General features: G+C 49.9%; 1 protein-coding gene across 5 annotated transcripts in view; it reads left to right on the forward strand.

Annotated features, from left to right (window-relative positions):
- Positions 1–16,348, forward strand: part of LOC101719449 (PATJ crumbs cell polarity complex component) — a 174,415-nt gene that overhangs the window by 62,562 nt on the left and 95,505 nt on the right. For 3 of the 5 annotated variants that reach the window (XM_087212785.1, XM_087212786.1, XM_087212787.1), the window contains exons 21-28: positions 3,099–3,222; positions 4,680–4,842; positions 5,635–5,706; positions 7,085–7,262; positions 10,527–10,637; positions 14,559–14,636; positions 15,741–15,843; positions 15,982–16,068. In XM_087212785.1, the coding sequence (XP_087068911.1) occupies positions 3,099–3,222; positions 4,680–4,842; positions 5,635–5,706; positions 7,085–7,262; positions 10,527–10,637; positions 14,559–14,636; positions 15,741–15,843; positions 15,982–16,068 (916 nt within the window). The remainder of the gene's footprint in view (positions 1–3,098; positions 3,223–4,679; positions 4,843–5,634; positions 5,707–7,084; positions 7,263–10,526; positions 10,638–14,558; positions 14,637–15,740; positions 15,844–15,981; positions 16,069–16,348) is intronic. The other 2 variants (XM_021255649.2, XM_087212788.1) reach the window with 1 other exon arrangement.

Consider the following 16,348-nt stretch of genomic DNA (forward strand, 5'->3'; position numbering starts at 1 on the left):
CCTCATGGAAAGGGAGCCCGGTGCAACCTGATGCCAAGGCTCGGGAGGTGCCCACAGGTTTCCCACTTGTCCTGGGCTAAGTAGGGTCACTGCACAAACAGGGCGCAACCGGGAGCTGCAGATGTTCCTGAGCTGGGCTGGACACCGCCTTCCATCCCCGAAGTGCTGGAACCAAACAGAAACGGAGGTCTCAAGATAAGGATCTCGCCAGCAACTGTGAACATCCAAGGGCCACACTTGCCCTTGAGAAATAGCCACGCAAACTGGGACGCAAACTCTGGGCAGCTAAAGCAGAGTGGTGGCGTCTGCGAGGGACGAAGACAACGTCTGGAAAGCAGAGCACGTGCGGACCAGGGAAGTAGAACCGAGAGACTCCTCTGACAGTGACGAGATGGCAGGACCTTTGGGCCTGTGAACCAGCTTTTCTGTATATTAAGCGAGGGTCAATAACTAGCATTTGGAGACACATCGAATGCACTGATTTACGGCATGGACATCTTGGACATTTTTAGCACATGAAGAGGCACTGAAGAAAGGAAGGCAGACAGTTGTGTCCAGGACAGCGTGCTTCCTGCTTGGTCGCGTGTCCAAAGGCGAGGTCATGGGTGGCAGCGCGGGCTCCCCCAGAACGGAGCCCCGGGCTCCTGGGCCCATCGGTGTACTGCCTAGCCGGGCATTCTGTTTTAATGGGTTTGCCCTGGCTGTTACAGCACACTGCACTTTACCTTTTACAGAATTATAGCTAAGCAGTCACTGATAGAAATCTCTCACTAGGGACATTTTAAAATGTTTGGTTATTTTTTTTTAAAGCAAAACATGTATTTTATTGGTGCATTTTAGATATACATAAGAATAACATTCATCATAGGGAATTTGGTTATTTGTGTATTTGCACCCTGAATTAATTTTCAGGCAAATGAAAGGAGGGTTACTGTGAGGGTGCGTTCCAGAGAGGCGCTGGCCGAGGCGTCCCTGCCCCCGCGACCCTCTGCCCTCTGCCGGGTGTGATGCTGCCTCCTGGGGCCACGGTCCCTGCAGGAGGCCCCGGGCGGACACCGTGCCTGGCTGGGGATAAAGGGCGGCAGGCCATGTCGCCCCTGCCCCTCTGAGCCCCAGCGCACGGCAGACACACAGCACTCGCTTGGGAGAGGAGCGGATCAGGGCAGAGCGCTGGGAACATTCACAACTCCCTGCACACGAGGCTCTCTCCTTTGAAAATAAAGTTTCTATTCATTCAAATCAAAGGCAGTCTGAAATATTGGTCCCTTAAAGACAGGAACTTACAAGGCTATCGATGAAATGATCAAATGTATATTGGTAATATTTACTTAATACATTCGATTAAACATTCACATTTAGCAGCCTGTAGCATTTTGAGTGTTTTACCCCTTCTCACATAGAGCAATCTAGCTTCCTGTAGCTTATTTCAACACGTATTGACGTGAGTGTCTCCCTTCCTAGAATCACTGTCTTCTAACCCGGCTGCTCGGCTTCGGGTCTGTGGCCACACCGGCCTCCTCCTCACCACAGGTTCCCCGGCCCCGTGCGCGGGGTCCGAGAGCCCGCAGCTCCTCTCTGCCCGGCTGCACAGTGACGGCCGCCGTCGCTCAGGCGCCCGAGAGGCCACTTCCATCCGCTGCCGCCTGTTCCCTCCTGTTATCAGCTCCCGGGCCTGCCCTTCTCTGTACAAAGGAAAATTTGTTTCCCCAAGTAAAAGGCATCTTGAAAAATTGGTCCATTTTAATGTATAACCCTGTAAGGCTGTAGGTGAAATGTTCAAATGCTCATTCCTGATGTTTCCTGTACACAGTTAAACATTTACCTTTAAAATCTGAGATGCAGGTGGCTGTATCAGGGCCCAGAGCAGTCACGGAGGGCTCCCGACTGGGGGATGTGAGCTGCTGTAGCCCCTGTGGGGATCGGCACCCGCGTTCCTAGAAACCTAAAGACAGGTAACCCTGTCTCCAAAACAAAACAACAAAACTGCCTTCTTTCCCCTTCAGTGTTTGAGTCACGTTGATTCCTTGTGCTCTCTAGGTGTCTTTCCTGTAGTCACAATTTGTTTAGAAAAAGCCAGCACTGTGTGAATACCAGTTCATGAGCGAACCTCTACCACTGACTTCTGACCATTATAACTTTGGCAAAAATGTGAACTGTTGTATAAGATAAAACATATTTTTTGAGAAACCAAAGATTTCCAACAATTAAGTGTTATTTACCCCAAATGAACTAAAATATTCTCTATGATGGGTATAAAATTTAATTCATGCTTAAGAATTTTTTTAAATATCATAACAATACACAGTTGCATGTTCTCTTAGTCTGGGTGGACAGCTGTCTAACAAATACCATATGGGAAGTTCATTTCTCAGGGTTCTGGAGGCCAGAGTGGAGCTGAGGAGTGGTGGGCCTGGCCCGGGGCTGTGTCCTCCCCCAGCCTTGCTCACGGTCCCAGGACACGCAGCCCCTTCCCGGGCAGCAGGAGCCGTGTGCACATCCGAGTCCCCCTGGGAATCTCCTCTAGGCTGTGAGGAGCCAGCACCAAGGTGCCCTCGATCTCCTCCCACCTGCTGTTTCCATGCCTCCAATGGGCGGCTCATCAGAGGGGCACATTTGGGCTTGCAGGGCTGAGGGGCTCAGTGTGGGGGACACCGGCATTTTCGTCTTCCGGCAGACCGTGACTAGGAAACCCTAAAGATGTGCGTACACAGAGGAGAGCCGGGTGCTCTGTTCCCCACGCGTACCTGCAGGCCGGGTCTGGGAAATGGTGTTCGTCAGGCAGGGGCTGCAGAGGGAAAGGGGAGCTTCAGGCTGGGGGCGTCCGCACCACGGGACCTAGGAGGCGGCCTGGGGACTTTCACCCGCTGCCTTGGTGTATGCTTGTTTATAGCCACTCAACAATTTCAGAAAACAATCCTTACTACAAACCTAGTGTTTGGAAAGAACAGGCTTTGCAGATCAGAGCCACAACCTTTGTTGCCCAGTGCTGGGCAGCGAGGTGGGCCTGGTTTCCAGCCCAGCTTTATTATCTGGCTGAGCACCGTATGGTGTTGCATATTGCTTCCCAAGTGCTAATGCGTTGTCTCCTTCCTCTCCAGATGGAAGAGCATTTTGCCATCGATCCCCTCCCTGCCGCACCCTGCATCCAGGCAGACAGCCCGCATGGCAGATTCGATGGCCTGGAACATCTGGGTTCCTTAGCAGAAAGCAGTCAGGATCTGGGTGCGTGGCTTTGTTTCTAATGAACACCAAGTGGCCCTTTGCAGTCTTCCTGTTTTGCTCTGTATCTACTGGGTTTTTCTGAGGCTTTGTATCTGCTTCTGCTGCGCGACACCTGAAAGACAGCTCTGCTCATGTCTCAGCTTAGCTTTTCGGGTCCTGCTTTCTGCAGGGCTTTTCCATTTCCACTGCCTCCACTCGATGTTTATTAGCAGCGTGGATTAAAACTGAAGCCGGTACCTGACGCTGAACTGTATCTCCACTAATACCCCTTAAAGTCGCTGCTTCTGCTAAGTGGTGTTGTTAGCTCTCTTCGTGGGGCTGTTAAATATTCATAAAGGGAGACGTATCTTAAACATTCATGAGACATTGTGCAGCCATCTATTACAGTCTATTTTAGCACATTAGTGACTTAGTTCCCATCAAAGAATTCTAAAAGTACTGTGCGTCTCCTTGGCTCTCCAATACCAGCTTTCAAAATACTCTTGAAAACTTGACTTTTCGGAAGGGTTTTTGTCCATTCAGTCTGGAAGCACCGCATGCGGCACAGGTGAATGCCACAGGTGAGAAAGGGGAGGCCCTTCCCGGGCCCTGGTCAGGTCTGTGCTGCCTGCCCAACCCGGCCACCCGAAGGGAGGTCTGAGTGGCCTCGCTGCTGGGGTGCAGGCCATTGTCGGGGACCGAGTGTGGAGAACAATGGCACGGTTCTGTGTGCGCCAGGAAGCCAGAGGGAGACCGAGTCTGGATCACAACCCTCCTGAGCTCCCATGGGCAACCCCTGCTGCTATGTGGGACTGGATGAATCTGCCCCACTGTACAAGTTCACCCCTGAGAGGAAAATGGGACTTTTGCCCTTAAAGTCTCCAGATATGGTGCTCTTTCAAATTCACCATATTTCTTTAGTTCTGACTACTAAGTCCATGGACGTGATTTACAACACAAATGAACAAGTGGGCCACATCTGCTGATTATATGGAGCATTCTTGTGTGGGTGAGGCCTTCGCCAGGCCTGGCCGGGCATATAGCAGCGTCCCTAACCGCCACCCAGACGCTAGTGACACCCCCGCCAGGCCCGACCCCAGTCAGTGTCCGGATGTGGCAGCTGCCTGCTAGAGCACCAGCTGCCCTGGGTCTGCCCCGGGCTGTGCCCTTGGAGCCCTGGGGCGAAGGCCTGGGCTCCTGGAGCAGGTGCCCGTCGGGGGCATTGGAAGGCGATCAGGAGGTGACGCTGTGCAGCAGGGCGGCCACCCCTCAGCACCCTCCCTGTGCACTGCTGGGTGTACCTTCTCCTGAGCAGCCCTGTCGCCCTCCCTGTGACATCCTCCAGCACCCTCTCCTGGGGACCTTTCCTTGCTTACTTTGTGTCCTCCCCTGAGGGGCCCAGCCCTAGGGGCGCTGTTGCTGTTTGTGGAGTGACCGAAGCGTCTTGTGTGTCTTATGCCTGGGTCTGTAAACTGCAGGCGTGATGGTGCCCGATGACGTCGCAGGCAGGGGCATGCGCGTGGACCTTCCTGCTGGGGCTCGGAGGAGGCAGCCAGATCTGCCTCTGTACCAACCGCCCAGGCCCCGCGGGGCCGCGAAGCACCCAGGAGCATCGTCCTCTAGACACGCCGCTGACGCATGGTAGGCCGCTGTTGCTCCTGCCTTCATGCCCTGGAATAGGATTCACGCTTTGTTTCTCTGCTTCTACGAAATGTTTGGTTTTGGTAGAGCATTGGGAAAATACAGAAAAATGTTATCACCAAGCTCACTGTATTGTGTAATTACTACGAGACTCTCACAAGGTGTTGGATATTGGGTGCCCCTGCACTGTTGTGGACAAAGTGGGTACTGTAGAGAGTCTGCCGAGAGGGTGGGAGGCTGTCACACGGCTGTCAATGCATGGCATCTGACACTGTGCACGGTGATGTGCATATGTAGGATACGTGCAGAGCCAGGAGAATTGTGTCTGCTCACACATGCTGCAGATGGCGGGAAGGGTGGCAGCCTGGCCCTCGGAGGTGGCACGGGCAGAGGATGTGCAGCCTCTGAGAGCAGGTAGCCAAGCTCCCCTCTTCTGCAGGCAGGGCTGTTCTCCTAGCTGATCAGCCAATACCAAGTCTTAAGAGACACACTTTACATACTGATAGAGAAGCTAAGGTGAAATTGTACAAATCAAACACTGATTTAGAAAAATAACTTGTAGATTAAACACCAGTAAGTGTTTATGGTCATTGTGTGATTGTCTCTGCTGGGTGGGGGGTTGGCGTGTTGAATGTTAAAGCGAGCTGTATTTGCTTTGCGTATTTATTGATGCAAATATTTTAGCAGCTCAGCTGTTCAGTACCTGTAGTTGGGCAGTTTCAGAACTTTCCCAGCCCGTTGAAGAACAAGAGCGTCTCCTGAACTGTGCACATCCTTCCTTTCTCCCCTCAGTGAGCTGCCCGAGAGAGAAGAAGGTGAAGGAGAAGAAACGCCGAACTTCAGCCACTGGGGTCCCCCGAGAGTGTACGTGGGTGGCGTCGCTGGCCCTCGAGGGAGCAGACCCTGTCATCTCTTTCATCTGACAGGGCACTATGCTTTCGCACTGCTTTTTACCGCCCCTTGGATTTTTATTTTTGTCAGCACACGCTTGCAGCACCTAAGGAGTCCATTCCTCACAGGGAGAGGGCACGTGACACCCTCGTTCTTTATCTCCTCATCTCTTGGCCCCTCCCCATCTGCGGATGGCCCATCCCCTGTCTCCCAGTATCTCGGAGGAGCCACGCGCTGCTGAGCTTGTGTGCGTGATCGTTTCACGGCATCGTGCTCTCACTTCCCCGGACGTTACGGTCCTCCATACTCCAGCGGTTGCAAAATCGAAGTAATTCACCTGCGTGCTGGCAGCCTCAGTATCAGTCTCATTCCGTCTTGCCCAGTGATCTGGGTCAAAGGGAAGGACGGTAATGACCAGTGTCAGCTCGGTCTCTGCTCCTTGGCAGCAGCTGGGCTAAGGGCGCGCGACTGGCCCAGCTCTGCGAACCCAGTGCGGCCCCAGCGACACTGGCCAGGCCTCTGCCGCCCGGGCCCTCGGCCCCCAGGACACCGCAGCCTTTGCAGCCTCCACTGTGCACTAGGCTCCCGGAGGGCAGAGTCCTCACCAGTGCGGGGGTGGGGAGGCTGCAGCCTTCCTCTAGCCGCAAGTGCTCCCGCTGCATCAGCAATCCCAGGCCTGCCCAGCCCGCCTGTTCTGTCTTAAAAGCTCTGAGGCTGTTTTCTGGGTCACTTCTTCATTTGAGCTCATTACTGGCTGGGTCTCTTTGGTTTAAGCAAATCCCATAATATTTTGGGCAAATCTCACACATACTTTCTCTTATAAAATGACAGGGAGAAAAGGCCACGGGCACCGAGGGAACCAGCGCCGGAGCCTCAGGGCTGAGCCCGACATGCTCGGGCTGGGCGCTCGCGATGGTGGCAAATTTATTTTATTCTGAAAGCCTGAGATTTTTTCACTAAAATGATACATGTGGCTTTCTTGATTTTTTTCACCCGTTTGTTATTCCCTCAACCCTGTCTTTGCTAACGTTGTGGATATAAATGAGACATACTACTCACAGAAAGCAGCTGAGCCACGGACAGGAACTTCAGACCCAATGGCCCGTCTCTGAATCCCGAGGTGTATTTATCATCTATTCCAGAATTTAAACTTTCATATGTCATCAGTTACTGATAGCACCTTCTAATTTTGGAACCAGTTATAATTTATGGAACATTTATAAATATATTCAGAAAATTTACTTTTATAAAACGAGTCACAAAGTTATAGCACAAATGGAATACTTCCAGTGGCAGTGTGACTAATTAAATCAAGTTGTTCTCAAGCGAGTTTCGTTTCTGTTTTTTCCAGTGTGGAGATTTTCAGAGAGTCCAGCGTGTCCCTGGGCATCAGCATTGTTGGTGGACAGATGGTGATCAAGCGCTTGAGGAACGGGGAGGAGCTTAAGGGTATATTTATCAAGCAGGTCCTTGAAGACAGCCCGGCAGGAAGGACCAACGCGCTCAAAACTGGAGATAAAATCCTAGAGGTAAACGATGTTAAAGTGCTGTTTGTGTCAGAAACTTTTTTGTACTTTTTTTTTTGGTACCGGAGATCGAACTTGGGACCTTGAGCTTGCAAGGCAGGCGGCGGAACCACTGAGCTAAATCCCCAGGGCTTTTTTTGTACTTTTTGAGACAAGGTCTTACTATGTCATTCAGGCTGCCTTGAACTAGCCCAGCTGGCCTCAAACTCATGGCAATCCTCCTGCCTCAGCCTCCTGAGTTCTGGGGTTACAGGCGTGTGCCACCTCACCTGGCATGTCTGAAATATGTTTGAGACAGTAAAATAATCATTTGGCCAGACCTTTCTTCATGTGTTGGTGTGTGTGTGCACTTGATATGTCCTTTTTCTATGCCTTAGTTTGCACACTCCATACACAATTTGTGTCTCTCCAGTGTGGGGAGGAAGCAAATAAAATGATAAAATACGACCTCCTGGTCGTGAAAGGCGAGTACAAAGGGCTCAGTGTCGACTGGGCAGACGGCGGCACGGTGCTGCTTCCGCCCTCAGGAGCCGTCACCAGCGCGATCCGTGTCCCAGGAGGCTGCTCCCCTGGAGGAGGAAGGGCCTGACTGGGTGGACCGCGGGAAGGCGGGGAGGGTTTGTGGGAGCTCGCTGGCAAGCACACCAGCGCTGGGAACACCCGGCCGCGGGACCCGCCTCCTGCTAGCCTCCACACTCTCGGGGTGGTCAGTGCCCGGGCTCCGGCCCGAGCCGAGGAAGGGGCCTCTGGAGGTCAGATCCGAGTCTGCGCTCGGACTTCCTAGTTTGGCTTTGTTCTGGCATTGTGGCAAAGCAGAACAGCTCGGTGCTATAGCAGGTGTTACAGCTCAGCGTCACAGTGTGAAGACTCGAGAATCTGATGGTCACTCGAAGGAGTGGAGGGAGGAAAATCATTATGACGCACGCCCCCGGGCTCAGATGAGTTTGTACTGGGAAGTCAGAGAATGACCAGAAACAGGAGCCTCCTTATACGGGGGGCGGGGGGGGGGGGCTCTAGGGGTAGGCGAGCATGCGCACTGAAGCAGGGCGCGGTGCTAACAACACTCCCGGGAAGGGCGGGGCTGACAACCCTCCCGAGGTCCCGAAGTTCAGACAGCTACAAAACGTTTTGATGCACTGGGCAGGGGCGCTGCCCGGCAGCACAAACTTACATTTCTGGAAAACAGTCTGTGGAAATAAAACATGGAGGCAAGGCAAGGGCCTGCCCTACTGTATAGCATTCCTCTATCGCTGGGACAAACACTAGGCCCGCCTTCTTAATTTCCAAGTAAAGTGGCAATGAGAATTCCAAGCCCGCAGCGGCATTGCGAGGACCCCGAGAACCACACAAAGCCGCTCTGGGTACAAACCTGGGTCACAGAGGTCAAGATTTCTTCCTGAAATTCCTGGACCGGAAATGTTTCGGGCCGGGCACCGGGTCAGGAACTCTCCTCGCTGGCAGCGGCCGGGGCTCGTGAGGCTGCAGATCGTGGCTTTTTGGTTCAGGGATGCTTTAATCACACTGGCAATATGGCAGTGAGGAGAATGACCGAGCCCCTTCCCCCTGGTGTTACATGATCCCGTGGAAGGGAGAAACAATAAAACCAAACACTGCGTAAGTGGCTAGGAGGAGACACACAGCGGAGCAAGACACCAGGTGATGGGGTGGTGCGAATGCCATAATTGCTTCTTTTAAAAGTGGAAAACAACTTACGCCACTTGAAGCCTCTCTGCAAGGGTTCCACGGACCTTAAAGGGGCCCTTAAGGGAAAAGTTCCACCCGGAGGAAGGAGACAAAATCTGCTTTCAGGCAGCGTCGTTCATTCCTTGAAAGGCCTGCATTAAAAGCCTGTGTGCGGTAGGTAGGCCACGGATTAGTCTAACGGTGCGAGGCTGCCGGCTGGGAAAAGACAAATGGCAGCCGGCCGAGACTCTGGAGTCCGCGGGGCCCTTGGGTGACAGCGAAACTGGACCAGCGCTCCCGAGCCGCAGGGCCCCCTGTCGCCGAAGTGGAGCCTCGAAGGGGACCTCATCTGCCCTCTGTGTTCTGACCGGGCTGTTTGCTGTGTTATCTTTTAAAACTTTGCTGTCCGTCAGTCGTTTCTGTTGTCAGTTTAATAAACAGTACCCTCAGCTTACCCCTGGTTTTGTGTGCAGTGACAAGAGCCCAGGGTTTTCCCTCAGATTAAGTATTTGGGCTGTTTCAAACTCGCAGCTGACTTGAAAGCTTACACTTAATTGTTTGTTTCCTTTTTTCCTGTGAAAAGTATTGTAAAGATTTTGTTTTATTTTTATGTAAAATCTGGTAATCAGTTTTGTCTGTATTTTATAAGACCTGTCTTAAAGCAGTAACACGAATGTTTTAGATCCATAACAAGAATTTTTTAATCTAGGAAGTTAGAATTTAATTTCTCACAAATGGATCTTTCAGTGAAGAGATGAGCTGTAAAACCTAAGATTATTATTGTACTGTGACAGAATCCATTTTTTGCTAACTTCAGTGGTTCCCACTTATCCTTTTGGAAATCTGTCAGGAAAACCCCCTGTCCCTTAAAGCAAGGCAGGGCCACAGGCTATTACTGTCCCTGACATTCACCTAGGCTTTGCTGCACATAGATCTGAAGAAGTGGTTCTGTTAAATACAGTGGCCTCAGAGATTTATGGACACATTAGCAGGTCACGTTCTCCATGTATCTGTAATAGGGAGCGTTTTACTGGTACACAAATGTAGCAAGCATAGAACACTTATAATGAAAGAGCCTGTTTTATTGGTTCTTGTTTTTTAGCACATTATAAGAAATGGTCAACCTCTCAATTACAGTAATAGTCAATTTGTTTAAAATATTCCCCTCAATTTAGTAGACAATGGAAGTTCCAAGGAATCCTTTGTCCCAACCCACTCAGAATCACGTGTGGTGCTAGTGGCAGAAGTGACAACATGGGGTTCTGTCACACACAACAACCTGTCATTTCACAGTTATCAATAATGGAGTTTGCATTATGAACTGTAATGTTGGTTGTGGACTTAACCCGAGCTATTGCTGATGACATCTTTGTCCCTTGACTGTTTCCAATGGTGCAGCGTCATTTTCCCTGCACACACCAATTCTCCTGAGGCCGCAGTGTTGGACGGAAGCCTTGCTGTTTTCCAGCTGTGGGCCCCTCACTAGCCCCTGACCCTTCTCATGAGCAGACGGTCGTTGCGACCTCTGAGTCAGCTGCCCGTGGCCTCCACGGCCTCCCCACATGACTTTCTCCTGTGTTTCAGGTGTCTGGTGTGGATCTGCAGAACGCCACACACCAAGAGGCCGTTGAGGCCATCAAGAATGCAGGGAATCCTGTGGTGTTTGTTGTTCAGAGTCTCTCATCCACGCCAAGAGTAAGTACTACTTTCCATTTTCAAAAAGTTGAACACTATCATCTATTCCTGTGGGTCAAACTTTTACCTCCAAGTAGTTTCCCACATATTTTCATTTTTAGTTACGTGACATACACTTTAGCTCACAGCTTCAAAGGGTTCAGTCCATGGGCAGCTGGTTCCAAGGCAGGAAATCGTGGCGGAAGGGACTGGTAGAGCAAAGCTGCTCACCTCAGGGAAGTGGAGCAAGCAGGAAAAGAGCCCGAGAGAGAGGAGGGGCTGAGGACAGGGTAGGCCCTCCAGAGGCACACCCCGGTGACCACCTCCTTTCTGCTGTGACCACCTCCTAACAGCCCATTCAGCTCCATAATCAGTGGGTCAACCCCTCAGTACACGAGTCATTCGGGACACTTCATATTTACACCAGAACACTTAGGAAAAATACTTGCTTAGCTTCAGGTAAATTTAGTCATTAACTTAAATTTCCATTTTTCACCCCAATTTTGATCTCCTGGTCACATTTGAGTCATTGGTCTGCATTGACTTAAGTCACATGTGGTGAAATCAAACAGCCTGGTTCTCAATAGCTTGCTCTCTAGTTACTGCTTTGCTAAGTTGGGGGTGAGTTATTTATTTTGAGCCAATTACTTTGTTTATGAAACACTTTGAACATAAAACATTCTAGAAGTACCATCCAGTGTTCTTAAAACAGAAATACAGACATGTTGACAGTGTTGCTGCATGTCCTATTGGACATTTGAATTTAAAAGTGGGAGTATTTGGTCCTAAAAATCGTGTCCTATGATTCATTACTCATTTGGTATTGGATTCGGATTCTGATGTGAAAAAATCAGTGGCTGCAGAAATGGGGCCTGTAGGTCCCCTCCTGGAGGCAGTGTTTGTTACCTTATAATGGAAAACAGCTGCTCAAAACATAGGGCCTAAGAACAGTGGGAAAATGTCACATTCAGCAAAATGATTTGCTTTTCAATACAGTGATGCAGTGATTTCAGCCATTTGTGTGTTAAGGCTTGCAGACGTTATTGTTTGCCGGGTGAACAGGCCACTCAGTGGCCTCCCCAGGACACTGGGACACTCAGAAGCCATGGATTGCGGCTCCACCTCAGAGCCACACACATGCACACTGTCAGCTACGCCCAGCTGTGAGGGCGACCGAATAAAGGCCTCTCGGTGTTCCTCACGTGTGAAAGTCGGTGAGACTTTGGAGTCCAGTTTTCAACCTCTCATAATATTAAAAATGTAAAAATATAGCCCATCTCTTTTACTTCTGGAAACTGAATCCAGTAGAAAAATTGCCCAGGTTCTGAAGAAACAGTTTTGACTGCAGATGAATTGATCTAATTATACATCTCTGTGACCAGCTGTGACTGCCCTGCCGAAAAGTACTCAAAGATTAAAATAGATGACAAAGTCCATGAAAAGCCAAGCTTTCAGTCCACCTCTGCGGTGAGCGGGCCTGGAGTCCACCTGGATGTCATGAACAGCATGATTTCTCTGACTGCTTAAGAGAAGAAAAGGTCTTCAGCACTGTTGTGCTCGGGCCTAGTCCGCTGGGCGGTGTCCCTGGCTGCCGCACGGCACACCCCATTTGTCCTGCCATGGGCTGTCCCTGGGTCCAGCCGGGCGATTATTCAGCTGATGCTGTTAGTGACTGTGTATGACTTGTTCCATCCTTAAACTTGTTTAGGCACCAAGTGACTCCTATTGAAGAAGGCAATGACCCAAATCGTTTCCTATCTGCAAAATGGTGATCTCCTTGGCATAATTATTTGTGCAAGGCATAGAGATCATGCAGGAGCAGGAAATATTGGCAATGCCTTATCAATTTTTCTTTTCTTTTGGAGATGAAGTGTCTCTGGGTTCCCCAGGCTGCCCTCGGACACCTGGGCTCCCTGGCTCATCTCGAGTCCCTGGACTACAGGCCTGTGCCACTCCACCAGCAGCCTTGCTCAGTTTAACCAGTTTCCATTAAAGTTTGAGCTTTCCTAAGACCTGGAGTGAAGTGATTGCCTCATGCTGTGCCCATTGAAGGCCCACTGCCTAAAATGCCTTGGTCATGTAAAAATTCTCCACACCGTGCACTGTCGGCTGCTTTACTACCAGCGCCTTGCCTTTGCAAGCTTCTTCCAAACTCGCAGCCATATTTTCAGCAAGCTAGAGAAACGTGTGTACCCACTTAGATTTATTTGGCAAATACATGCTTCCTTGGGAGCAGAACCCTGGTTTACAAAGTTTCTATGCCAGTGTAACTTTTTCCACTTAGTAACATAACTGCATTTCACAGTAGCATCAAATATTTCTTTTTCATATTCCAGCACAAACCCTTTTAAAACTGGGACCATCTCAGCTCTTTCGTTTTATTGTCATGTGCTGTTTTCTTTCTTCCTGTATTCCAGTCGCACTTACTTAATACCATTGTTTTATAATGGCACCTACTTTTTTGGGCACATGCAGTTTTACATATTAATATCCACATATTTTTCATATACATATGTGTATTACTTTCACAAGAAATACACTGTCTTCTATTTTTCTCTAAAAGATGAAGGCTTTTTGGTGAGCATTTGTGTTCTGAATTTTGCTAACGATATGTACCCAGACGCATTTCTCTGCTGTTCTCAAAACGTTGTAGGCACTTTGACATGTGGATGCAGTGGACTTTCTGTCTCAGCCCCGCCCAGCTGCTTCCTCCACAGGAGAAAGTAGGTCCAGTGTGGCTTTGTTCTAAGATTCTTCAGACAGAGAAGCTCACTGGGCGGCCCAGCAGGTTCCAGATGCCGGCCTGAGGGTCGTGCATGGGGTAGAAGCATGAACACCCAGCGTAGGCACTGCACTCCGACTGAAGCACTGGCTGGAGTGAAGCGTTCCTGAGACTTACTGGCTCATGCTGAGCTAATTCCTCAACGTAGTGAAAGTGAAGACAGTTTAATCTCAACTTGCGTGTAGAGGGAAGTAGAACCCTGTTTTGTTTGGTTTAATATTCTCTGGGCAAATTTTCTGGGAAAGAAGATTTGATTTTTTCTTTCAGTCATCACATCTGTCACCAGGTTGAAGCACCTTCGAAAGTGACTAAAAATAGTGTATTCCCGTAGATGTTTCATAGTCTCACAGAAAGAAATGAGCCCAAATAATCTAAACTGTTGGCGTCATTAAGGATTAAAATTATTTTTATAAAATTTCACTTCAGGAACTTATAAACATTTACTGATGAAAGATTTCTTTTTCAGTACTGGGGACTGAACTCAGGGCCTCGTGGATGCTAGGCCAGCCCTCTGCCACTGAGCTGCACCCCAGTCCTGCAAACACTCACTGAGCACAGCTGTGTCTCAGGCCCCTTCTGAGCACCACAAAAGGATGGAAAATACTCAGTTCAGTAATTGCCCACACTGAACTTACTCGATGTGGAAGAAAGTTTGTGATTCCCCCTATGCCGCCAGTGGTGGTGAGATTTTACCAGGTGCCCACAGTGTGCAGCACGAACCCCATGAAGAATGAGGTGAATCTGTCCCCATTCTGGGGGCTATCTAAGGTCGCCACTGGAACTGAAGATGACGGCTCTGGATGACGGTGTTGTAACCTGTTGACTCTTCTCCATCTTCATTTTCTGGACCTGCGCAGCAGATGTTTAATTTTATAATATTGTATGGGTCTACATCTTGTCAGATTTCTGAAATATTAATACTTGCCCTGATTGTGAGTCTCGTATCTTTAGGTTTTAGATGAAATTACCACATTGAATAAGTAAGTACAGGAAGAAGGGTGCAGGCATGGTTGGTGGTCGAGCACGTGCCTTGCATGAGGCCCTGAGTGTCCAGCACGGGTGCACACACACGTTTGCATACACACGTGTGCCAATGAGAAGTGCAGTGACCGTGACCTCTGAACTTACGCTCGGTCCTCTTCCCCCTTCTTTGAGTGTAGGTCATTCCAAACCCGCATAACAAGGGCAGCAAAGTGGCCAGCAGCCTGGACCAGGACACCAAAGAGAAGGAGGCAAAGGTAAGTGGGAACCTTGGCATCTTTCCTCATCACTCTTGTGTCTTACGAGTTTTGGGTTTTCTACAAGCACATAGAATTACTGCTCTGGTTAGTCAGATCCTGACGAAGTACGTGTGTTTCCTTGATGAATCCCAAACACTGTCTCTTCCGTTTGGGAGAATTTCTCCCTCGCCTGCTCCCTGTAATGGACCGGCCACTGCCCGCTCCCATTAGTGGGCTGTCCTCTAAAGTGTAATTGAATGCGCTCCAAGCCTGCAGCAAAACAGTCCTTAATCAGTGATCTGGCACAGTGGAGGGCTTCGCTAGATTGCTTCTATTCTTTCTAGCAGTGTGCAGCTCTCTGTAAAGTTCAGCATGGTTTTTTTTTCTCCAAGTGTAAGAAAATGTCTCCGTCTATGAAGGTAATCTGATCATAGAGCTTTATTCTACTTTAATTCTATAAATCAAGTATTGTTGTGCTTTGTCATTTGGCATGTAAATTTAAAACTTTTTTTTTTGGTACCGGGGATTGAACTTGGGACTGTGTGCTTGCAAGGCATGCGGTGTAACCATTGAGCTAAATCCCCGGCCCTAAAACTTATTTTTGTAGAAATAATTACACACATAGTTTCTCTCTTTAAAACATTAAAATGTGCACTTACCATGTACAGGTGATGCCTTTCCAGTTAGAAAATTTGATATTTTATTTCAAGTATTTTTTAAAAGATGAAATCTGTAATTTTAATTGAAGAAAGAATTTAAATTGCAGAACATTAGACAGTTTCTATTTTTAGTTTTTTTCTAACGAAATGTCTTTCATATAAATTATTTTGTTAATAACAAGGGAAGTTGTGTTTGAAGAAAATGCAAGTGACCTGCGATTTCTTTCTCCCTGGGAAAGGAATGCGCTCTAGGAAGGTCAGCAGCCTTCAAAGCCATGCTTGAATTCTTGCTGTCTGGTTTGGCTTGTTTATATCAGAGCCCTTGGAGCATAAGTTACATTGTTCGATGATCTTCAAGTTATGAACCGAGTTGGCCGCAGTACAAATATCTCCAGATGTCTCCTCACGCCTGTGAGGAGGATGGGACAGCCACATGCACCCTTCTCCGATTTTGCACCCTCAGAGGCAGGGACCGGCCCCGCCCCCGATGAAGCTGCATCCCCCGTACCGGGCCCTGGCTGAGGACCGCGGCCAGGGCAGCCAAGAGGCGTCCGCCCAGGACGACGGTGAGTGGTGGAGTTGGGCTTCAAGGGTGCTGTGGTGGTCAGACGTGGGCTGCGGGTGGTTCCCGGTGCGCAGGACCTGAGCTGAGGCAGAAATCCGCGAGACCCTGGGCTGTGCACTGGGCTTTGCTCCTGTTACAGAGGGAGTCCTCGCGGACTGCACTGTGCACTCTCCCTGTTGCCTGCCCGAGGTGACCCTGGTCCTCACCGAGCGGCCTCCACCTGGACGTGAGTGTGACACAGGCGGGCACAGGCGTCAGCAGGGCCCCTTCCCTCACGAAGACGACGCTGGCCCTCAGCACCCCAGTCACACTCGTCCTCTTTCGCAGTCCACGCGCACCCGCAGTGCCCCTGTGCACACACAGCGAGCCCGGTTGGGTCCCATGGCTGCTGTGTGTGGGGTTTCTTTGGGGTGATGAACATGTCCTGATAGTGTGTGTGCCGTTCGGGCATGTGTGGGAAACCTCTGAGTCACAGTTTCATGGATGGATTTCGCAGTGGGGGATGT

This window comes from Heterocephalus glaber, unplaced genomic scaffold (assembly GCF_053883595.1).
Source record: "Heterocephalus glaber isolate CG9 unplaced genomic scaffold, H.glaber_assembly_v1.0 deba00001442, whole genome shotgun sequence".
NCBI lineage: Eukaryota > Metazoa > Chordata > Mammalia > Rodentia > Bathyergidae > Heterocephalus > Heterocephalus glaber.